The sequence below is a fragment of the Protopterus annectens genome, chromosome 7.part0, assembly GCF_019279795.1.
Source record: "Protopterus annectens isolate FY-2018-M chromosome 7.part0, PAN1.0, whole genome shotgun sequence".
NCBI lineage: Eukaryota > Metazoa > Chordata > Ceratodontiformes > Protopteridae > Protopterus > Protopterus annectens.
The window spans coordinates 1,119,287,584-1,119,313,924 of record NC_056739.1 but is presented as its reverse complement, the minus strand read 5'-3'; the positions used below and the strand labels follow the sequence as shown (position 1 = coordinate 1,119,313,924).

General features: G+C 40.6%; 1 protein-coding gene across 1 annotated transcript in view; it reads right to left on the bottom strand.

Annotated features, from left to right (window-relative positions):
- Positions 1–26,341, bottom strand: part of SPG11 (SPG11 vesicle trafficking associated, spatacsin) — a 2,547,571-nt gene that overhangs the window by 1,740,346 nt on the left and 780,884 nt on the right. The window contains exon 10 of the mRNA XM_044077700.1: positions 17,840–18,015. Coding sequence (XP_043933635.1) covers positions 17,840–18,015 — 176 coding nt within the window. The remainder of the gene's footprint in view (positions 1–17,839; positions 18,016–26,341) is intronic.

The window sequence follows — 26,341 nt, the reverse complement described above, 5'->3', positions numbered from 1 at the left end:
ATTAATTCTAAAACAAAAAACCTAAAGCAATGCACCTCCCTGTCAGTTTCTAATAGTGTCTTTAGGAAACCAAGCTCTTTTGTTCCGCTACTAATCCACATATGGAGGTGTTTGTGTCACTGTGTGATGAAGAAATCTGTAAATCCTTGACTAGTGAACATATACTTTTTGTAAATATTACAACTGATGAACTGTCTGCACTAAGAGATCTTAAGAGAGGCCTCACATATTGAAATATGACCCACAGACAAAGGTGGAGGTGTGGTGATAATGGACAGGTCTTTGGTGCAACAGTTGTTGAGTGACGATACGACCTATGTCAATGTGATGAAATACAAAATCAGAGCTCTTATTGATAGAGTTCATGTATTTTTGTATGATTTATTAATGACTGGTCTTATTGATTCTAGCTTACATGATTATCTTGTGGTTGAGTTCGATAAGGACCAGAATCGACCACCTATGAGACCTATTTTGTCAAGTAAAGGGTGGGCAACTGAGCTCCTGTTGATTTATAATGAAAAGACTTTAAGACCTGTGTTGGACGCAGTAACTACTGTTTAGAAAGATACAAAAAGTTTTCTAGAATATTTGTATGAATGGGCAGGGACACCTTGTGATAACGATTTTTGTTACTTTAGACATAGCTTTGTTATTTACTGCCATCTCCAATGAGTTTGGTGTGGAAAGTATTCAGACTTTCTTGAGCACGAAAACAGATTTTAGTGCTAACAAAGTTGAGGTGATTCATACCCTCTTATAGCTTGTGTTAGAGAATAATGATTTTATTATTTGAGGAAAAATACTATATTCAGAGAACGGGTGTAGCTATAGGCACTGCATGGGCCAATACATATGGAAATTTAGTTTTGACCCTATGGGGACACGAGGAAGTGTTTACCAAGAACATCTTACTTAAGTCAATATATTTCTACTGACTCTTTGTGGATGATGTTTTCATCATCTAGAGTGACACGGGAGAGCATCTTGTAGACTTTGCGGAGTTCTTAACACAGTACTACCACGTTCCTTAAACTCAGTTATCAGTCATCAGCTGAGTGCACTGATTTTCTTGACGTTATAGTCCAGAGAAATGAACTGAAACAACTTACTATTAGTTTATATAGAAAAGATTGCAAGAAGAATAGACTCTTACACAAGTCTAGCATGCATCCAGGGCATAACACAGAAAATGTCCTCAAGGGTCAGCTGAGGCTCGTGAAGTTACAGTGAGATGAATCAAGCCTTTTCTAATTTCAGGGAGGATTTCATTAAGAGGGGTTATAGAATGGCTGATATAGATACCTGTATTAAAGAGGTGATGACCAGTAGGGATACTTTAATTTTCACGTAGAAGCAGTAATAGTCTTGCTGGGAGCAATGAAACCACTTTGGTTATTGCCAGGAACAGACCGGTTTTTACCTATTCTAATGATATTAACTTGGTATGTGAAGTTAAAAGAAAGTACTGGACAATCCTTTTAGTGGACGCTGAAATTATTAAGGTAACTGATACTAAACCAAGATTTAGTTTTAGGAATAATCTGTCCCTCAAATGGCAACTGTACTACATAAAAGTGGAACAGAGCTCACAGAAAAGACTTTGAATGGAGTGGCACTTTTATGTGCAGGAAATGTAGAGCATACAATTTTATTTTTACATGTACATATCATGACAAGTCGCAGTCTGATTTTTTTTTTTTTGCAAAAGTACAGTTTTGTACCTACCATAAATGTAGAAGTTCGAGTGTTCACCCTGCTGCAGTCACCACACTTGGGTTATCCTGCCGTCAGGTGGTCCCGCAGTCGGCCCGAGTTCCAAAGTCTTGGTCCGGCGTCGGTTGCTGACGATTCTTCCCTGACGTCAGTGCGCCAGGGGGTATATAAGAGGCATCTGATGCCATTTTCTTCAGTTTTTCTTGCCCCAGATGTCAGGTGCCCCCAGTAGGTAGGCAAATATATAAATATAGCTATATAACAAAAAATACATATAAAAATAAAACAATACCTTCAGGCACAAGCAAATACACCACAGAGGTTGTATAGGATAGAATGGTATAGATAAGTCCAGCTAGTTCAGAGGGGATGGAGGGAGGGTAACCTGGACTGCAGCAGGGTGAACACTCGAACATCTACATTTATGGTAGGTACAAAACTGTACTATGTTCATCGTGTTACCCTGCTGCAGTCATCACACTTGGGTTGAATCCCAAAGCTAAGGATGGGTGGTGGAGTTAAACAGCTTTAGAAGAAGCTAGTAGGCCCTGCAAAACTGCAGTGGCAAAACCAGCTCTAGTCTTAGAATATAGAGGTAAGTGATGGTGTTTGGTGAAGGTGTGCACTAAACTCCAAGTTGCAGCTTCCAGAATATCCTTGGTTGGCACCCCCCTGAGAAAGGCTGCTGAAGTAGCTGTAGCTCTGGTGGAGTGGGACCTAATGTTAACAGGTACCGGTTTCCCATGATGCGTGTAGCAGAAACGTATGCAATGTCCTATCCATTTTGAAATGGTCTGTTTTGAGATAGCTTTTCCTTGTGATCCTGCAGCATAGGCTACAAAGAGCTGGTCAGATTTTCTGAAAGCCTTAGTTTTATCTAAGTAGTAACGTAATTGCCTGTGAATGTCCAAAGAGTGCAGGAGTCTTTCTCCCTTGTTCTGGGGATATGGGAAAAAGGTGGGCAAAGGAATGGTTTGGTTTAGGGCCACACTGGATACCACCTTTGGCATAAAGGAAGGGTTAGTTTGTAGAGAGACTCTGTCTTGATGAAAAATGAGGAAAGGCTCCACTGCCATTAGTGCCTGTAGCTCTGAGACTCTTCTTGCTGAAGTTATTGCTGGTAGCAGGGCAGTTTTCCATGAAAGAAATTTTAAATCAGCTGAAAAAGCTGGTTCAAAGGCTGGCAGTGTAAGCTTTTCCAGAACAAAGTTGAGATCCCAAGTAGGTGTCTTATATTCTTAGCCCCTCTGAGGTACTGTCTTAGGAGTGGATATGAAAATAAAGGAGGATCCGTGTTGTAATGAGCTGAAATTGCTGAGGCGTGGATCTTAATAGATGAAAAGGAAAGTCTTTTGTGCAACACCTCAGTTAAATATTGTAGAATCTGAGGAATGTTTGGATCAAGGGGATTTTGGCCTTTAGCCTGGTTCCAGGCGCAAAATCTTTTCCATTTGTCTGAATAGGTTTTCCTGGTGCTGGGCCTCCTGGCCTCCAGAATGACATCCATAACAGCTTTGGATAGAGGGGTTGGCTGGTTGTTTAGGTAATTTGCCGTGCAGCCAGGTTTAAAGTCTTGAGCTTGCTGTGTAGAATCTGATTGTCTCACTGGGTGAGCAGGTGAGGAATTTGTGGTAAAATCCATGGTGGGCCGTAGGTCATGTTCCTTAGAACTGGAAACCAGTGCTGGCGTGGCCAGTCTGGTGCAATGAGTGTCATTTGTGGCCTCTCTAATCTGACTTTCAGCAGTACCTTTGCTAGAAGAGGCAGTTTAGGAAAGGCATACACTGTTAATGTTTTCCAACTGAATGAGAGGACGTCCACTTTCTAAGCTTGTGGATGGAATGTCCTTGTGCAAAATTTTTGAAGTTGGTAGTTTTGGGGGTTGGCAAACAGATCTATGTCTGGGCATCCCCATTTTTGAGTTATCATTGCAAATACTTGTGGATCTAGTTTCCACTCGTGGGGATCCATGATGTTTCTGCTTAGGTCGTCTGCCAATGTGTTTTTCTTTCCTGGCAGGAATTGTGCTTGTAATTGAACTTGGTAAGACAGTGCTGTGTTCCACAAGGTCATTGCTTGCCTGCACAGAGGGTAGGAATGTGTGCCCCCCTTGCTTGTTTATGTACCACATTACTCTGGTATTGTCCGTCTTTATTATTAGTTGTCTTGGGTGTAAGAGGTCCTTGAAAGCTGTTAGGGCATTCTGTACTGCTAGCATTTCTTTTTGATTGATATGCAGATGCCTTTGATCTGTAGTCCATTTGCCCTGAATGCACTGTCCTGCCATGTGTGCTCCCCAGGCATAGTCCGATGCATCTGTTGTCATAGTTTGCCTGGCTGTGGGTAAGGTGAAAGGCTGACCCTTATTAAGGTGACATGCCGGTGCCCACCACAGAAACTCCTGTTGAAGGCAGGGAATGAGTGGTATCATTGTTTCCAAGCTGTGGTTGTGCTGAGTCCATACACTTTTCAGGTACCATTGTAATTTCCTCATATGCAGTTTTGCAAATGGTATTAGTAGAATGCAAGATGCCATGAATACCAAGGCCTGCAGAATTTTTCTTGCAGGGAGTTTGGTCTTTGTTGCCATTATTTTGAAGTATTGAGTCAGCTGTTGTTGCTTGTCTGGCGTGAGATAAGCCATCTGGGCCGTTGTATTCAAGCTGGCACCCAGGAATATTATGTTTTGTGAGGACACTATTTTGATTTCTTTTCATTTGCTGAGTACCCTAGGCAACTTAGAAGGTGTTTGACAAATGCCAGATGCTTTAAAAGAATATCCTTGCTTTGTGCTTTAATAAGGCAGTCGTCCAGGTATGGGTATATTTGAATTCCTCTTTGTCTGCAGTATGTAAGTACTGGTGCCAGGCATTTTGTGAAGACCCTGGGCGCAGTAGATAAGCTAAACAGCAGTACAGAGAATTGATAATGGGTTGAACCTGCAATGAAGTGGAGGTATCTTCTGCAATTTTGTCTGATAGGGACATGCAAGTATGCCTCCTTGAGGTCCAACGTTACTAGCCAAGCATTCTGGCCCAGCATGGGAAGAAGCTGCTGTAGTGTTAGCATCTTGAATTTTGGTACTTGTAGATAGGTGTTCAGAATTGAAAGATCCAGAATGGGTCTCCATTTTTTGTCTTTTCTTGGGACTAGAAAGAGTCTTGAGTAAAATCCTTGTCCTTGTTCCTGTTGAATGGCTCTCAAGTCCATGAGAGCTGTAATTTGTTTTTGTGCCTCTGCCCATTGATTTGGTGTCAGGTTTGGCATTCCTTTTATCCTTGGCAAGGTATGAAAGTGGAATCTGTATCCTTGTGAGACAATGTTTAGGACCCATTTGTCTTTTGTGAAGATGTGCCAGTTGTCTGCAAAAAGTGCTAATTTTCCTCCCAAGGGAGCTGCCAAGAGAGATTTGCTTGGTAGTTTGAGGATTGAGTCATTGTGTTTGTCTTCTGCTAGCTTGGGACCTGTCTTCTCCTCCTTTCTGGGTAGTAGTACCCCATTGGCGAGGTTTGTAAGGGCCTTGTGACTGACCTCTGCCCCTTGGGCGTCTGTATTTGCCCCTCTGTGATCTGTCAGAAGCTGGAAAGGGCCAGTTTTTTGTTGGCCAATTTCTGCTGAAATGAGAGGGTTGTACCTGTAAAAAATCCTTGACCGTCTGCATAGACTTTGTCTTATCCTCCATTTCTTTAAAACCTCTTCTGCTTTGACACCAAATAATACATCCTGCTGAAAAGGTGCATCCAATAATTTTGCTTTAACATCATCAGGTAGGGTTTGTTCTTTTAACCAAGCATGTCTACGTATGACAGACCCAGTAACAGCTGCTCTACAGGAAGCTTCCAATGAATCAAATTGTTAGAAAAATATGTATTAACATATGTGTGCAATGCTTATTTGAATAAGGGAAGATTAACACGTTTTTATTCTATATACAGCATTAGTTTTATTTGAGACTGCAAATGTGCTTTTCTGAAATTGTGCTTTCTGACACTGCAAGATGCACTCTGACCTAGTTTGCTAGCACAGCAAAATACATGTTTATGCCTTGGAAATGTACTGGAAAGCAGGTGATTTTCTGCTAGGTCAGGAAATTAAAAGGAGAATAATAATAATTTCTGTAGATCCATTCATTATAGACAATAAGTTCTGTTCATGTTGATGAAAAAGTGCACAAGCTGAAAGATAGTTAGATATAAAGAACAATAAGCTGCTTCAGAAATCTGTACATGCATTGTGCTTAAATTAGCCATAGTACCTAGACTTGTAACATCACATAGCAAAAATGTTATAACTGACTAGTGGTCATCAAGGCCATCCTGTTTACTGAAAAATCTTTTTTAAACTTTGAAGAGTCAGCTAGAAACATGAGAAATATCTGTAAAGTAACAGAATTGTGAACTGGTGATCTGCTACGTCAGTCGTAATGGGCAATGTCTTGAAAGAAAGGTATAATAACTGTGACACTTCCTGATTTAGTCAGACAAACTCTGTAACTGCATTTTTTGTCTCCTTGCGCAAGAATAAAGTTACCTGAACTGAACCTTATGCTTTTGGTCTTTTTAAAGTATTTTTCTCTAACATTTTTTAGTCCTTTGGAGATGGAAACCCTCGTTTAGCCTGGGATCAGATGGGCCAGGTGGCATGAAACTGTGCAGGGAAGATACCACATCGGATCTTCTTCATTGAAAGACCTCCAACTGAATTGTCGTGCAAAAGAGGCCAGCCACTTTTCTGATCTACGACTGAAGGCGGGTTCCATTTGAACAGTGAGTGACCAATCGCTGATGCTCAGGTAAGGTGAATCTACTTTTTTCTGTTTTAGATCAGGGACTTGATTGTATTTGTTCTGTGAGAATTTTTAAAATTCAGGGACAGAAATATTGCTATCTTGTCATAGATCAGGGAAACAGAATAAGCAGGCAGGTAAGTCTGAAGAGACTGTAAACACTTGGTGGTACCGCATTAAAAACAAAAGGGTTACGTAACATTTAAAAAGGTTAGAACAAAATGGGTAATACGTGCACAAAAACAAAAAGACTCCAAAGCCCACCGTTAACCGAAGACGCAAAATATATGCAATCACAGAGCGCTGACAACGTTAAATATTATACTAAATGGGTTAATAAATATGGATTTGATGGGAAACTAGAAAGATCCTCGCTTTTCAAACTTATTAAGACAGTTAAAAACCAATTCTAAAGGGCGGGTTAAAAAACAGCGTAAATTAGGAGTTCCTCAGGCACACAGGTGGATTGAGGAAGCAAACCGAAGAGAACAAAAGAATAAAAATTCAAAAGCAATGTTTCTAGACAAAGAGGATAATAACTTAGTTATAGCATCGGCCCCTCCGCCCACTCCGGTTTCAGTTCCTTTACCAGCTCCCTGAAGCAAAAGAACAAACTGACCCACCTCCACGATATCCAGTTGTTCCCATAAAACCACTACCGTTTGTTAGAGATCTTATCAAGACTAGGTCTCGAACACGTAATTTAAAAGGGGATATTGAATTATATCAAATGAATGGAAATTCACGGGCTATGAGTGAAGAAGAGATATGTCCACTCATAGAAGTACCAAATCCTCAGGCAGGACAAGAAGGGCAGAACCCAACTCTCTTAGTATACAGACCGTGGACACCGGAAGACATCCGGAAAGCCACAGAGGGAATTCCCCATGCAAAAGTTAATTTCAGAAAGTTCTTAGACGATTTACAGGGCATGAGATTAAGTTATCACTTAAATGGAGAGGAAGTAGAAAAAGTGGTTAGACAAATAGTAGGTCCAGATTGGCACATGATCAGTGGCAACTGGAATCCCCATGACGCTGCACTTAGGCCCCTCCCACATAGCAGCACAGAACTAGACAACAGAGTGAAAGGTCTGACAGACCGAATTTCTGAGAAATGGAAGCCTAGGGCAGACTGGACTTGCATCAATCAATGCATCCAACAAGAAAGTGAAACTGTTGAGAGATATTTTTCCAGATTATTGGAATGTTTTAACAACCACTGTGGAATGCAAGTGCCTGAAGATCAGACACAAGATTCCCCATATGAGCAGCAGTTAAAGAATGCATTTTTGAAAGGCAGCATTGCACCCATAAGTAGTTTCATTACTAAACACATGGTAGACCATCGTACAAGCAGATTACAATCACTGCTTGAATATGCTAGAAAGGCATTTTAACAATAAAAAGAAAAAGAAAGCCCAAGTATTTGCTGTGGAAGATGGAGAAATTTATTTAGTACAGTCCGGACAAAAGGGCAAAAAGAATGCCCAGGGAAACAAACAATCTGATCAGCGATCAGATGACTTTGAAGGGAGAAAGAAAAGAGGTGAGTACTTCAAATGTGAGAAAAAAGGACACATGGCAAGGGATTGCAGGAAAAATAAGAAGGCAACAGTGGACGACAAAAACGATGAGGGTGAGGACTGACTATATGAAAGTCAGGAATCACTAGATAGGAATAATAGAGAAAAGACAAATGACAATGTGATAGAAGGAACAGAGAATGTGATAATAGAGGAAGTGCAGGAAGCTACCGATAGTGAAGAAAACGAAATATTAGACCTAGCCTTACTGAGCTTAGAGCTCTATTTGGCTGAGACAAAACCAGAAGTGACACTCCTGGTAGAAGGGAGGGAAGTCAAATTCTTGTGCGATTCAGGGGCATCACGTACCCTGGTACACCCCTCCTACCAGAAAATTCAGAATCACATGACTTTATACCAGTAAAAGCAGCTAATGGACAACTGTATCGGGAGGCTCTCTCCCATGACATTACAATAACAGATCCTGTTTCAGGATTAACCCAGAAAAGCAAAATTGTTGTTTCTGCAAAGTGCCCAGTGAATCTTTTGGGCAGAGATCTTATGCAACTATTAGGCATAGCAGTAATTCCAACCATGCAGGGTATGGAAGCACAGCGACAGACCAATACTTTTGCAGTGCAAACGGAAGGTGAGACATTTTACTGGTACAGACAGGACTTAGTTACAACTGGTCCTGGTGCAGTAACTGGAGAGTTAATGAATGTAGCTATCAGTAAGTTCCCCTCCCTTTGCATTGACATCCAACACCTGTTGCACTGTACTCTGTATTATTGTAATACACCAGGACCTGACAAAGAATATGAACAAGAATTGTTTAAAATCATGCAAACAGATTACTACTGTGTAATTTGTACTGGGATATGAAAGGGAACAGTGTAGTTAGCTGTTCATTACCCCAGGAGTTCTTCTCACTTTACAAATCAAATTTAATACCGCATGTTAGTTTAACTCAAGAGGAAAATTTAAAATGGATAGACCTGGGAGAAAAAGTTACAACATGGGAAAAACAGACAGAATCAGAACTGTCAGAACAGGGAATACAAAGACAGAAACTGAACTGGATAACACAAACACATCCAGCTATACACTTGCAGTCCAGCAAAGACAGCTGAGAAATCCTCTTATTAGAAGAGGAAGAAAAAGCTTTGTTAGACATACCAGAAAAACTCTGGTCAACAGGAAAATCAGACGTAGGACTTATTCGCATAGCAGAACCAGTTACTATCATGCCAAAGTCAGCATTTAGACCACAAAAGAGACAGTACCCCTTGAGAAAAGATGCAGAGGCAGGTATTAAACCTATCATAGCAGCTTTGCTTAAGAAGGGAATACTGGTGGAATCTCCCGATTCGCCATGTAACACACCCTTATTCCCAGTTAGAAAAACAAACAGAGAATGGCGTATGGTCCAAGATTTACAAGCTGTAAATGACGCAGTAATACCAAGAGCACCTACGGTGCCAGATCCACATACCTTGTTGAATGATTTAAAACCTCAAACCTCAACAGAAGTATTTTTCTGTGGTAGATATCAGCAATGCATTCTTTTCGATACCGATACACCCTGACAGCCAGTATTGGTTTGCATTTACATTTCAGGGGAAACGGTATACATATACGCGACTACCACAGGGTTATAGTGAAAGTCCAACAATATTCTCACAAGAGATGGCAAGTAATTTAGCAGGATTTATCTCACCGAGAGGTAGTCAAATTTTACTTTATGTTGATGAGATCCTGCTGGCTGCCCCCTACCCAGCAAGATTGTAAGGAAGATACTATAGCATTATTAAAATTCCTAGCAGTTGAAGGACACAAAGTAAGCAAAAATAAATTGCAGCTTTGGAGAAAACAAGTGAAATACCTTGGATATGTAATATCCAAAGATGGTAGAACATTAGATGAGGACAGAAAAATAGCGATCTTACAAGCACCAAAACCCACAACCAAGAAGGAAATGATGTCCTTCCTGGGTACGACTAATTTTTGTCGGAGCTGGATCCCAAACTATGCTTTGGAATCTGCACCTTTAACTGACCTGATTTTTAAGAAGCCTATGGCAGCACAAGATTTAATAGAATGGACACCAGAAGCAGAATTAACTTTCTGCAAGCTGAAACAATTGATAGCATCATCATTAGTTTTAGGATTACTAAATTATCACAAACGTTTTTTCCAAACTGTAGATTGTAAGCAAGGTTATATGACATCAGTATTGACTCAACAGCATGGGGACAAACAACACCCCATTGCTTATTATTCATCACAACTGGACCCAGTGGCACGGTCTCTACCCCACTGTGTACAAGCAGTAGTTGCAGCTGCAATGGCAGTGCAGGCTTCAGCCTCAGTAGTGTTATTCCACCCTCTCACATTGAGAGTGCCTCATGCAGTCGCAATCATTTTACTGCAAGAAAAAGTAGCATATTTTTCCCCTGCTAGGCATCTTTCTTGTATAACTATATTGCTGAGCCAACCTCACATGACAATTGAACGATGTACTACTTTGAATCCGTCTACCTTGCTCCCAACTCCTGTGGATGGCACACCCCATAACTGCCTGCAGGAAATTGAGCAAAGGACACTGCCTAGAAAAGACCTCACGGATGTTCCCTTGGATGATGCCGAGGTGACATATTACGTGGATGGCTCATGCAAAAGGAGTCCTACAGGACAGAACCTAACAGGTTATGAAGTAGTTTCTGATACTGAGATTGTAGAAGCGAAACCTCTACCACATAACTTATCTGCACAAGCAGCAGAGTTGATTGCCTTGACACGGGCATGTACCTTAGCAAAGGGTAAAAGCGTAAACATTTTTACAGACAGCCAGTATGCTTTTACTACTGTACATGTTTTTGCACAACAGTGGAAGAATCGAGGAATGGTGACATCTACTGGCAAACCAATTAACCATGCACAGTTTATTTTAGATTTGTTAGATTCTATTCAGTTGCCTCAGAAAGTAGCTATTTGTAAATGCATAGCTCATACAAAACAACAAGATAGGATTTCAAAAGGCAATGCGAGAGCTGACACAGCTGCAAAGCAAGCAGCCTCAGAAGCATTTCTTTTGAACGAGGAATTACAACCTTCTGAGATCTTAGACTTAGAAATGTTGAAAACAATGCAGACACTTACAACACAAGTTGAAAAACAAAAATGGAAAAGACGAGGAGCAATTCTCAAGGAAGGGCTGTACATCTCCAAAGAGAGAAAACCGATATTACCGTCTAATTTATTTAGATATGCAGCTTTGTTGAGCCATGGGCAGAGCCATGTCTCAACAGGGGGGATGGTACAGTTAGTAAATCGGGTGTTTGCTACGTATGGGTTTTCAAACTACACTAAAAAATTTTGCCTGTCATGTCACACTTGTAATAAACATCATGCACAAGGGGCATTAAAGCCCAAGCAAGGGAGTTTCCCTACACCACCGTATCCATTTCATACTATCTGTATGGATTTCATAGAATTGAGCAAATGTGAAAACAAAAAGTACTGCCTTGTCATTGTGGATATGTTCTCCAAATGGGTGGAGGCCTTTCCGACTAGTAAACCAGATGCAGCCACTGTTGCAAAGACCCTAGTTAAAGAGATTATTCCTAGATTTGGCATACCGGAAAGGATCTACAGTGACAATGGTACACATTTTGTTAACCAAACTATACAACAGCTAAGTCAGTATTTTGGGATTTCTTTAAAACATCACTGTGCATATCACCCTCAATCTGCAGGGTTGGTAGAGAGGCACAATGGAGTCTTAAAGAATAAGCTTAAGAAGCTTATAGCAGAAACACAAAAGAATTGGGTGTACTGTTTGCCCCTGGCACTGTTGAGCATGAGAACTGTTCTGAATGCAAAAGGATTGACACCTTTCGAAAAGATTTTCGGAAAAGCTCATCATATACCTCAGTGGAAACCTCTCATTCCTGCAGACCAGGAAGCAGATTGGACACTTGCAGATTACATGAGGAATATGCTAAATAACAAACATCTTTTACAGTTTAATTCTGTTTCAGATAAAAACCAAATTAACCCCTCCAAAGTAGCAGTAGCCCTAGGCACTTGGGTCTGGGTGAAGACAATCAAAAAGAAAAATTGGACGACACCAAAAAGGTCCGTATCAAGTACTGCTGAGCATGCCCACAGCAGTCAAGATTGCGGAACGTTCATCTTGGATTCATTTGACACACTGTAAACTAGTCAAAAACTTTGAACTTGATAAAACTCTTGCTAACACACAGCAGCAGTAAAATGACGACAAGACCTAGAGACAATAGAAATGCTGAATGATTTCAGCAGTATATTCAGCAGTGTTGCATAATCATCTTAATAACTGCATTAGTGACAATGTTCTTTTTGCTGTGGCTTTTGCTGTGGCCTTTCTTTTCTTCAGCCACACCAGCTAGACTGAATAAACATGATTCAACACTCATAGACTGGCATCCGAACTTTAACACTTACCAAGCAATCAAATATGTGTATGCTGAGACTTTTAATATTTCGAATTGTTGGATTTGCACAGCTATACCATGATTATTGATGGCTGCTGTCCCCCTAGGGGTCAATGAGACCTGGGAAAACTTGATTTTTGAGACTACACCTGTGAAATCTAGAGACAAAATTGCATTATTTCTACCTGTTACACAAACAGGAATTGTATGCTTTTTTAAGAATGACACGATTCAAGTAGGTTGGAGTAGATGTAATGTAACAGTTTCTTATAAATGTTATATTAAACCTAAAAATGCTAAAAATACAGAAACAATTTGTGATGCAGATTATGACTCATACTTTGAGTCCTTGCATAAAACTGTCAGTGATATACAACATAATTCTGTTCTTTTAAAGCAACTGTCTATTATAGATAAGAAAATGTTTCATGCAGGGAAGGTGTATATCAATACTAAGGTAGAAAACTGTTATTTCATATGTGGGAAAAAGACATACAAATGGTTGCCTGAGAATTGGTCCGGAAGTTGTTTTTTGGGTTACCTGGTCCCGGCCATACGACACACTACAGCTTTGCCTCATGGGAGAATTTGAAACGTCAGGGATGTCGCAAAGAAACCTGAAAATCCAATCAAGAAACCTGAGAATACAGTGGGACAGATCATAGCAGGCTGGAGAAACCATAACTCCGTGAAAGACAAAAGTAAACTAGCACACATGGACTTGAGTGACACTATCATATCCTGGGCTGGCATAGCCCCTGCATATGGTGCAGTTAAATCAATTTGGGAACTGAGAAAGCTATCCAAACTTCTCGAGGTCATGAGCAATGCAACTTTTTCTGCTCTTGAATTAATGACTGATGAACTGAATGCAATGAGAACTGTGGTGCTTCAAAACCGCATGGCTCTTGACTTCACCCTAGCGGCGAGAGGTGGTACGTGCGCTTTAATCAAAGACGAGTGCTGTTCGTTCATTCCGACAATAAGCACGAAATTAATGATCATTTGGAAGTGATCCAACAAGTGTCAGACATGACCAGGCCAGGCCCAAACCCACTGACGGACTTTTTCCAGAATTTGTTTGAGGGGTGGGGTTCCATCCTAATGAACATCCTGATTGCCATTTGTGTGGGATTACTATTGTTAGGAGCATGCATTTGCTGTGGAATTCCCTGCATGAAAAAATTAATCAAAGATTTTATAGACATGTCAGTTTCTGAGACTTTGTATCAAAGTACTGAAATTGAAGAACTGTTGAAAAAGGAAACACTCTCATAAGTTTAAACTGAATTACTCTCTTAGCTGCAAATCCTCAACAGGGGGGAATGTTAGAAAAATATGTATTAACATATGTGTGCAATGCTTATTTTAATAAGGGAAGATTAACACGTTTGTATTCTATATACAGCATTAGTTTTATCTGAGACTGCAAATATGCTTTTCTGAAATTGTGCTTTCTGACACTGCAAGATGCACTCTGACCTAGTTTGCTAGCACAGCAAAATACATGTTTATGCCTTGGAAATGTACTAAAAAGCAGGTGATTTTCTGCTAGGTCAGGAAATTAAAAGGAGAATAAAAATAATTTCTGAAGATCCATTCATTATAGACAATAAGCTCTGTTCGTATTGATGAAAAAGTGCACAAGCTGCAAGATAGTTAGATATAATGAACAATAAACTGCTTCAGAAATCTGTACTTGCATTGTTCTTAAATTAGCCACAGTACCTAGACTTGTAACATCACATAGCAAGAAAGTTATAATTGACCAGTTGTCATAAGGCCATCCTGTTTACTGAAAAATCTTTTTTAAACTTTGAAGAGTCAGCTAGAAACATGAGAAATATCTGTAAAGTAACAGAATTGTGAACTGGTGATCTGCTACATCAGTCGTAGTGGGCAATGTCTTGAAAGAAAGGTATAATAACGGTGACACTTCCTGATTTAGTCAGACAAACTCTGTAACTGCATTTTTTGTCTCCTTGCGCAAGAATAAAGTTACCTGAACTGAACCTTATGCTTTTGGTCTTTTTAAAGCATTTTTCTCGAACACAAATCCACATTGTAAAGTATGTTTGCCCACCTGTTCAGCTGCATGCAACAGATCCTGCATTTCCTTGAATTCAGAATGTGTGCTCATTTTTTGTTTTAATTGAGAGATTAGGAATTGCTGATATTTCAGCATGTGAAACTGACAATTTAATGCTCTCATAGCCAGAGTAGCTGTGGTGTATATCTTCTTTCCCCATCTATCTAGGGCTCTGGAAACCCTTTCAGAGGGCACAGGATTTTTAGCCATAGAAGCTTTAGCCCCCTTGGGACCCTGGGAAATTGTTTCTGGGTCAGCCACAGGGCTTTTATAAAGGAATTTGTGTGAGTCAGGTACTCTGTAGTACCTGTCTGGTTTGGCTGGAGCAGTAGAAAGTCTGGATTTAGACTAGACTCCAAGTAAACATCATCCACAATGTCTAATACTGGAGGGATAGCAAGTGGTATGTGCTGGGGTAGTAAAAGGAACTCTCGGAGCCTTTTCTTAGAATCAGAGTAGTCCTGGCCTTCCCAGTGGAAATGTTCCCTCATGGTATGTAAAGTTTCCCCAAAGGAGTAGTCTTCAGGGGGAGATGCTGAGGGAATAGAGTCTTCAGCATCAGAGACTTCATAAGGGGGAAAAGTGTAATCCTGTTCCTCAGAAGAATCTGAGGAAATTGAAACCTGGTCAGAGGAAGCATAATCCTCCTCTTGTCTTGTTCTTTTATCTGGAGGGGGATGGGAACCCCTGATTAGGGTAATCAAATCTTCAGCCATCTTAAGCATCTGTTTCTTGAACTGCAGACTGATTTACAGTCTTTTTTGGTTTTAATGGAGTTTTAAGCTTAGCATAAGATTTAATGGTGAGTGTAGTCGGTCTGAAGACACCTTCTGCAACCAAAGGTGTTTTTACTGCACCGGGAATCTCCTAGTGCTCCGGTGTCGGAAGGGCCTAAGATGGCTGCATCAGCCTAGTACACTCCGCTTGAGAATCCGCAGCTGTCTGGGGTTCCAATTCTGCGGTCGTCAGGTGCTGCGTAGGCACCTCACTGAAAACCGGAGAACTGGCGACAGGCCCAGCCGAGGCCTCGGAGTCTGGCTTGTTCCTAGGCTGCCTGTCCTTATCCTTGCGTTTTTTATGCATGCCGGTCGTCGGCTGCTCCGACGGCATGATATAATTAAATTTCCTACCAAAGTAATGTCGTGCGAAGTCAAAACGACGTTTGATAATTTGTTTATTAAATCTAGCACAAAACCGACAACCTGTGATGTTGTGGCCTGGGCCTAGGCAAGGAATACAATAACAATGGAAGTCCTTATGAGGTATTTGCTTCCCACAAGAAATGCAATTGTTAACTTTTTCTGACATCGGACTGAGGCAAGAAAAGGTTCCCCAATGGGGTACTTAGCTTTATTGAAGACTTTGGACTGAAATTTGATTTGAAAATCTCAGGTGTCAGCCGACCGGCACTTGCGAACTGCTTCTGCTTAGGGCACCGCGTGGCAAGAAAGACAGAAGAAAATGGCGTTGGATGCCTCTTATATACCCCTGGAGCACTGACGTCAGGGAAGAAGTGACAGCAACCGACGCCAGACCAAGACTTTGGAACTCGGGCCGACTGCGGGACCGCCTGATGGCAGGATAACCCAAGTGTGATGACTGCAGCAAGGTAAACGATGAACATTTGTAGGAGCACAGATTTGATTTACATGGCATGCTGTGGCACATGCAGTGCCTTTTACACTGAAATGACTAACCGCTGCCTAACAGAGAGAGGACTCGATCATGCGAACCATGTTCGCAGGGGAAAGATACCAGTGCTTTAGCAACGCATGTGAAATAAGAAGGGGAGGAACATTACTTCAGGTTTCTTTTTTGTTTTAGAATTAATTAATAAGAACAACAGAGATGGGGATTTAAGAAAAAGAACAGAGTCTGAGGTGCAAAAGTGGATTATTTTGCTTAAATCTTATATAAAATCTGGTCTTAATGAGAAAAGAACACTGAAACCATTTCTAAAGAGCCACCCACTTAGACATTAGGAGGGCGTTGTTTCTATGGAGGTTTGGTTCTTTTAGAGTTTGTTGACTGGCTGGAAGACTTTTGGCTTTACAAATGGAACGCAGAATTTAATAATGATTTCAGGAAATTATGTCATCCCTCTTTTTAGTGATTGCTGTTTCATAGTATTTTAAATATGTTTTTTTCTTCTGCTTTATGCTCTGAAGAAGGAAGTTATTTCCAAAAGCACTAACCTGTTTGTTACATTAAAGATTTAGTACCTTTGAGCAGTGGTAGTGTTTGTAGTCTTATTTGTTCCTTAATAACTTTTATTCATTGCCCAAAGATCACAGATATCTAGCCAATTTGGCACAAAGATCTTTATGAGGAAGAAAATCTTTCAAACAGGACACAGGTATGTTTGCTTTAGTGCCAGCAGGACTAACAGAATGTTAGTTGTTTTACAACTGATGTGATGATAGCACTTATGTCACTCAATAACATGACAGCAAGTGACACTGTACTCTAGTTAGCAATGTGACATACTCCATTTGTGTGTTCAAAGTGAAGTCATTTTGTTAACTATTTACAACTACTTCACTAGCACAATAAATAGGATAAAATACACTACCAGAAACAACTGTGAAACGTGCTGAATATATAACTTTCAAAACAACTTTTTAATTACAAACATACGCTAAATTTATCTTGGCACCCAGCACAGTTGCACTAATGCCAGGATAACTCATGACCTGGAAGGGATGGGTTACTAAATTACATCTTTCTACTTGAAACAAATTCGGCACTTTTAGTAATTACTTACCTAATTAAACACTAAAATCAAAAGGAAATGTTGGTTCAGCATGTGTACGCTAACCAAGTCTACAGCTCTGATTAGTTTTTAATATGTTTACAAAGTATAATGATGTATTTTAGTCTTAAGCCCTATTAAGAGCTTGAAAAATGGGGCATGAACTTTTATTTTAGATGTATAAGGCAGGCATCTTATGCTCTACATGTTTGCTGGCTTAGCATTGCTCCTATGTTCCTAAGGATAAATCTTACACAAATGCAAATGACTTAATTAGTTTACTATGTACTAGTAAATCTGGAGTTGCACATTATCTTTATAAGTTGACTTATTTTGACTTTTGTTTCAATGTTTCATTTTGAAACGTGGATTTAATTACTCTTCCTGGACATTATAAACATTTGAATAAATGCTCCACTTACATCAAGACTGCAGTACATTTCTGGACACTCACTTAAATATGGCCTCTGTTTACACAAACTGCAATACTTACTTCAGGACTAAGCTTATTCCACAGATGATTTGTCTCAGTTTTATGCAAAACGTTCTCAGGCCCATCACGCAAATCTGCACCAGTCTGTTTTTGAGGAAACTTTTTCATGAAAGTTCGAAGCTCACTGATATAGCATGTTAAGATGTTTACACAGTTCTGCATATTTTCATCTAGATCTGCAAAAATAATAAAAGCAGTTTAAGGAAAGATGAGAATCACCATTTCTACTTTTCCAATCTCTGTCAAAGGAAATGAAGTAACACCACAAACATGGAAACAGATTAAAGAATTCAGTTACCTAAATTTTGGTTTTACTACAATATACCAAAATGTAACTTTTTAAACAAAAACAATATCTGCCCATTTGTGAGAGAGAAGAGATGACTGATTATTTTGGTAACAGTTCCACGTACCTCACTTGGTTCTACACTTTGTTCAGCACCATCCCAGCATGAGGCGATGCCCACTGAGAGGAAAGGGAGCACCAATAAATAAGGTTATACGTTAGCAATATACTAAAACAAATTAAATGAACTAGCAAAATTTTAAAATCATGTTTAACAGTCAAAAGGCTACCAACATCGTAAATATCCAGAAATATCTTTATTTCTAGGTTGCCAACCTATTCCCACTATATGTTTCATTATTTTTATCCTTTGAGAAATTCTGCCACTTCCAAGTCTCCACTGACTTCACCTCATCCACGGATTCATAACTGTTTTTTTCTTAATGTGTATGTTAGGATGTCAGCTGCTGCTCCAATCTGATCCTCTCACTTGAAATTCTTACAGACCTTATAGTCTACACAGGCACCTCACCTCAAGGTTAGGCAATAAAGGTGCAGTCTGTGCATTCATAACATAATGACTAGACTAAGATCATTTGTCAGTCAACCTCATAACGAACCATGCTTTCTTAAGCTCAAGACACTGACTAGTTTAAGGCTGAACTGATCTAAAGTTATTAGATTTTTCACAGAGACAAAACGGCACACAATAAGCTTTCCTCCACTATTACGAAGAATTACATTTTTGTGTTGCTCTACCAAGAAGGTGAGATGTGTAGTAAAAATCTGTGTAAACAGACTTGCTTGAATTTATCCATCCTCCTGGCACGTACATAATATACATCTAGACTTATGTCTCCGCATATTTCTAACTCCTCCTTCCTACATGGCAACCATTCCTAGAATCTTCATCCTTACTGTCAAGCACCCTCCCCAGATACCAAGATTCTGAATCAGGATTACATACAAAAATGCAACATCTGCACTGCCTGGTCAACATAAATGTACCTGGTAATCAGGTAATATAACTGATCTTTAGAAACACCTGCATTAAAATATGTAGGCAACAAATGATTACTGTCTGATCCAAGAGAATGTGGGGACCACATGACAATCATATAAATGATACCACATACAAATCTGCACATTTAGATTGACAGACCTATATACTTTTCCCACTGTTTCTCCATCTCTCTCTCTCTCCATGTATATGCATGTGTGCATAATATACACACACATTGTATACATACAGATATATATATATATATATGTGTGTGTGTGTGTTTAGTATTAAAATTCCGAAACTGCATTAGTCGAATGGTCACAATGGTCGACCCAAAATGCTGAATTCAGAATATAGAAATAGCCATGGCAAAAATGAATACATCGACATCCATATTCGACATAGCAGGAGGTGGCATCAGTCACCCATGCTATGCACCTTAACATACCACTTCACTCTACAGTCAACAGTACATTAATTGTACTATGCCCCCCCTGCACCCCCTGCAAATTAAATATACCAACTCTGAGATCATACTACAGTGAGGAAATGGGTTAATTCTCTGTTCCTCACTGAACCACGATCTCCGTTCACAATGTTGAACTCAGATACTCGAACTATAGTACCCATTCATTGTAGTGTAGTCGATTTGACTGAGTCTCATTAAACTGAAAGCTTACAATGCTGAATTTCAAAATACTGAATTTAAACCCATAGACGTGATGTGTGTTTCCCTTCACCTTTGAGTTGTTTGTGATAAAAAAAAAATTACTGTAACAAAGTGCTGACTGTCAGAATAACAATAGTAGTGTAGAAAATAATGTTAGTGCTTCTAAATGTGGCTTTGTCTGTTTACATTTTTATGGAAAGAATCTAAAGTAATATGGCGGATGTTTCGTGTGCTCCTGGCAGTAGTGGCAGTGTGCACAGTACTGTAAGGTAGGTAAAAGGTATAAGCCCTTTTCCCCACTGTAGTGCGATTCTGGAGTTAGTGTATATAGTTAGGGGGGATGTGGGGGGCATAGTCCCTCACCTAGTTTGGTTTTATATCATCCAGTTTCTGTTAAGAGAGCAAGTAAGTAGTTTTTAAGTTTTGGAAATAGTTTTTAGTGTTGTAAGTGTGCACGTCTATGGCTTAAAATTCAGTATTTTGAAATTCAGCATTGAAAATTAGGTATTGTGGTCTCAGTGAAATGAAATTCAGTATTTTGAGTATTCAGTCATGTGAAGTAGACCCACACACACACACATTATATATATATATATATATATATATATATATATATATATATATATATGGTTTTACTATCACATGTTTGACACTACTGTGGCTGAAAGTGCACGTATCCGAAGAAAATGTTCAGAAATCACACCGACCACATTAAATGCCGAACTGAGCATTTCAAGTCGAATGTCGACCATTTCAACTTCACTGAAATTCTCTTAGCCGCTAAGCATATTTTAACACGTTTTGCAGGGGGGCAAGCCCCCCACACCCCCTACTTATATATACAAACTCAGAGATCGTACTACACTGAGGAAAAGGTACATTTCCCAATCCCCACTATAGTGTGATCTGCACTACACTGTCAAACCTTGTTATAGCGGCTGTTCATTATTGTAAGGTTCGACAATATAGTACTCGCACTAATGTTTCTGCTACCTGATTTACGCACATATGTTGATCGCACACAATGCGATAGACTATGGGATTGTAAACATATATATATATATATATATATATATATATATATATATATATATATATAAATAAAAGTAATGCACGTACTGTAACATATCCATGTTGTCTAATTTTTGTCCTGTTCAATATACAGGTTGTCGGATCTGACTTTAGCACAGACTGAAGCTATTTTTCAATTTCAGGGTTGACTCCCCCCCTACGCATAATTCCCTGTACTGCATCCTAATACCTCAGATCGAGTTTGCTCCCACCAAATTCCTGTATCTGTGTACATATACATTTAGTAGCACAAAAACTAAAGGGGAGAGATGGCAACACAAAGGGAACTGAGTAGTAACCACTCGGTTACCCCAAAATCATGTGTGTCAATATAAGAAGGGGGAAGAAGAGAGGGAGGCTGAACCACATGCAGATCAGATAGCATGGATATATCATCATCATTATGGTAAGTACCTAACTTCTTATCTAATATTTTCTATTTTTCTCTGATTCAAGACACAAGTCCCAAGCTGCCTATCTGGGTGGTGTCAAAGAAGGACATTCTTGAAGATGGTGGAACCAAAAGAAGGAATGTGATCTGGATTGTACATCCAGTTTATAATGTGACACACCGGTATAGATGGTAGACCAAGTCACTGTGGCACAAATATTATCAATGGAAAGTCTTCAGGAGAATGCTATTGAAACAGAAATTGCTACAGTGGTAGGTTCAGACAGTTGAGCCATTTCCTTTTTATAACAGATGAATGAAATGTAGTTTGACAGCCATGTAGAAAGGGTAACCTTAGTGACAACTTTGTCCATTTCTGTTTTGAAAGGGGAAAAAACTGATCTGACTTTCTGAACTGCTTCATCCAATGAGGGTAAAATCTGCGTTGGCGAAGAACATCTAACAAATATAATGTGCATTTTCCCTTGTTAGAGTATCTGGGGAAAAATACCGGTAGATGTATGGACTGACTTAAGTTTGTTTCAAATGCCAGCTTGGAAGGGAAGGAAGCATTTTTTCTAGGAGAGACCTTGTGTTTATGAAAAATTAGACAGGTTTACAGGAAAGTGCTTGTAATTTCCGAAATTCGTCTAGCAGATGCAACTGCTACCAGAAACATTGTTTTCCATGTCAGAAACTTTAGGTCTGCCATGGCTGCAGGTTCAAAGGGTCATTGGTTTAGTCTCTGTAGCATTATGGTAATACCCCATGGAGGAACTGGATCTTTGATGGGAGGACATAAAATAAAGGCTCCTTTCAAAAAGGCTTTAGAGATCTTAAGGGAAGCAATTGAAGAATCATTGTGGCTTATGTGGAAGTTAGAGATAGCAGCCTTTTGAACTTTGATGGTTGAATAACTGGAACCTTTGTCAAAGGGTTCAGACAAAAACTCTACGATTGATATAACAGGGTCTGAGAAAGGGTCCAAACCTTTGGAGATTACCCAAAGAGAAAACCTCTTGCACTTGGCTCTGGTACTCCTTTTTTGTGGCTGGCTTCTAAGAAGCAGATATGATCTTGACTACTCTGGTGGGAAGCCTGGCGTCTCTGGCTATGGTCAAAACTGGAGAAACTATGCAGTTAATTTCATGGATGTCTGGTCCGGAGAAGGCAATCTGGATGGGAGAGAGAGAAGGTCTGAATAATGATCCAACAGCCATAGGGGATGTACTAGAGACCACAGGAAGGGGCAGTTTGCCAGGACCAGAAGGGAGCAATAAGGATCACCCTGGCCTTGTACTGTCCGACATTCTGGATGAATTTGATTATTAGAAGTAAGGGGAAAAAGGCATACAGAAGACATGGGGACCAATTGTGGACCACAGTGTCCCTTGATAATTGAACTTGTAGAGGGATCAGGGCAAAGTAACCACACCAATTTTTGTTGAGGGGCGAGGCAAAAAGGTTGCAGCAAGGGTGGCCCCAGTGACGGGAGATCAAGGTTTCCACTGTTGGGCTGAAGGACCACTAGTGAGCCACGAGAAAAATCCTGCTCAGTCTGTCAGCTAATATATTGGATGAACTTGGGATGTGTGTTGCTGTTAGAAAGCAGTGTGAAGACAATGCCCAAGAAAGTGGTATGAAGACACTGCCCATAGCCAGACCCTCTTGGCCTCTCAACAAAGCAGATATGAATGGGTTAATCCCTGTTTATGTACCATACTACTATTGTATTGTCCATGTTGTGCATGTATCACTCCAATGGAGAGGAGATCTTGATAGGCCTGCAGCGCTAGCATGACCACCATCATCTCCAAGATGATGTGTAGATTGGCCTCTAAAGGCAACCATACACCTTAGATCATCCTCCCTTTGAAGTGACCCCCACCCCAGAAGGGAGGTGGCCATGGATACTACTGCTACATGTAAGTCCATTCAAAAGGGGGGACCTTTTTAACATGGAAGAATACACCAGGCAATCTGTTGTTTGCAGATTTGAGTGAGTCACCCCTTTGCATGTAATGAATATCTGTTCTGAGACCACTGAACTGCTAGGGTCCACTGGAGTACTCACATATGGTACCTGGCTAGAAGAACCAGCAAAACTGTAGAAGCCATTCAAACCAACAGCCATAGGATCTGTATCACTGGGGTTCAAGGATGATGAAGCACTTGTCTTGCTACAAGGGGTAATGATAAAATGCTGCTTTAGGGCAGGCTGCGGATTGTAAGTTGGTATCAAGGTGACATCCAATGAACTTTATCTGTTGTTATGGTGTAATGTGGCATTTGGGAAAATTCACTGGAATCCTCAATTTCTGAAACCACTGCAGCACAAGATCTAGATGGTGTAATAGTAGGTGCTCAGAGACTGCAGTTAGGATCAAGTCATCGGGATAGGGAAAACTTGGATCCTTGGTACAGGCAAGTACACTGTCACCACTGCCATGACCCTGGTGAACATGGCAGGGGCTGTGGTGAGACCAAAAGGCAGGGCTCTGAATTGGTGGTGACTACCTCCCAGCCAGAAATGAAGTCTCCTGGAGTGTTTCTTTATCTTCATATGGTAGTACACATCATGGAGCTCTATTAAGCACAGCCAATCATCCCTCCTCAGCAGAGGCAGTATGGACTGAAGACTGACCATCCAGAATTTTGTAAGTTTCACAAAGTGATTCAGGTGACTGAGATCCACATCTGGTATGAGGTCCACCATCTTTTTAAGTATTAAAAAGAACCTTGAGTAGACTCCAGATTCTAACTGGACTTGGGGGACCAGGTGGAGGACTGTTTTCTAGTAGTTTGAAATTACTACTGCTGACAGTTCCCACTGACTGGATGGAATACTGGGAATGTTCCTCCTTTTCTGAGGAAGGAAGGAAAAAAGGAATTGAGCCTCAGATAATTATCTTTAGCACCCATTATCTGCGGTTGTATCTTGCCATGGTAGAGAGTGTAAAGACAATCACCCCCTGAATGCCTACAGAATGTAGTATTAAGGCAAGAGTTCAGAGGCACTGGTAGGGCTTCTCTGAGAAAGTACTACAGAAGTCCTGATTGTGCGATCCACCTTTGCCCCTATGGCAATGTCCATTGGGGTTGCCACCACATGACCTATCTCCAGGAGAGTCTTGATAACAGCTCTGAGATTTTTGGAACCACATTTCCTTTCCCATCCTCTGATTCCTAGAAAAGTATATTTGAGGAGTGGAAAAACAGATTTCCATAGCAGAGATTCTTATCATCCTGTTGACTTCCTTGTCTCCACTAAAACTTAGGCAGGTAAAACTTAAGTTACCTACTTTCACATCTAACTCCTCTAGTGCACACTGCAGTGTTTAGGATAAACCATTTTTTTTCATCTTACCTTTAAGCATCCCTGTGACTAGCACTTGCTCTAAAACCTGTTGGAAAGCACTAGGAAGCTTTAAACTGATACAAACACTCAACTCTCCTCGTTAATAAGGAGAAATTAATTGTAGGCACTAAACAGCCTATAATTACAAAGTACCTTGCTAAGGTAAGGGAAAACAGCTCTTGTACTTCACAAAAAAAAACACCAAACCAGGCATGTCCAATGGTCAGCTTCCGGTGATTTCTCCTGTCCACCTGGTGAATATCTGGGCATACTGGGACAATGCAGAATTGCCTCATGTACACAGACAACCCTCTCCTCCTACCACCCAACACTATAACCTGCGAGAGATGCACTTACATAGCCAAACTGGAAGCAAAGTTCTCTCCACCCAAGATTGTGCTAGACAGTCAAGAGGAGAAGGTTAACACCTGCACTACACCTCAAGTAACACATAGCCCTTCTAAACCCACACCACCAACACCCTCACATAGCAACACTAAACCCTCATTTGCAGAGGCCCCTAACAGTAACCTGACCAAGCAACAACGACCTCTGACGCTGAAACGCAAACAAACACCAATCACAACCAAAGTGTCACATAGCTCACAACATGAGTGTGCCACCCAACAACAGCCCCTAAGGCAAGACAAAGTGCCCAACACTTTAGGCATAGGTGACTCTATAGTCAGGCACACTGATGTCCCACTCACCAGGATGAACAAGGAGAAAATTATAGCCAGCTGCCTGTTGGGTGCCAGGATCCGCCACATAACGCATGCACTCAATTCACTACACAACAAGTACAAATATGACTCTGTCATTGTCCATGTTGGAGTGAATGACTTGAGACATACCTCCCTGGACTACATGAAGTGAGGCATGGAAGAGCTCTCGGATCATGTGGCCCAGGCAGGTATGACCCTAGCCTTGAGTAGCATCCTGCCTTCGCCCAGAATGATTCCACAGTACAAGGACAAAATGACTGACTTCAACAATTGGCTAAGCTTCTGGTGTCATTCAAAGGGGATCCAGAATCTGTCTGCCTGGGACGACATGATCGACAGAGAACAATGCTTTTCCAGAGATGGTCTGCACTTGTTGCCCCTGGGATTCAGGTTACTGGCAAAGGCCCTTGCCACTCCTATAGTGTCCTTTTTAGGCAAAGTTCAAAGGACAAAACAACCACCATAACATGTACAAGTATGCAAAATCTGAAGGCAATGCTACTCAATGCTAGAAGTCTAAACCTAAAAATGCACTCTCTCAAGGCACTCCTAAAAATGGAGAACATTGATATCTGTGCAGTAACTGATACCTGGTTCAAGGCTCCAGAGAGCACCGCTGCAATACCAGGCTACAACTCTTACAACACTTTTCGGCCAGCAAACCAGGACTGAAACATTAAAGGTGGAGGAGTGTCCATATTCACCAAGGATATTCACACCACCAGGCTAGCTGCCCAACACAATGCGTCCAAAATTCTCCAGGTGCAACTAAGAATAGGTAAGACTGAAATCCAAATTATAGCTTGCTATAGATCCCCCACCATGCCCCAAGATTCTCATTACACCTTTCTAAACATACTGGAAAATATTAAGATACAACCAAACACCCTAATACTGGTTGATTTCAACTACCCTGCCATTAACTGGGAAAACTACTCCTGTACCAACACCTTTGCCCAACGGTTCTTGGAATTCATAAATTCCAATGCCCTGGGTCA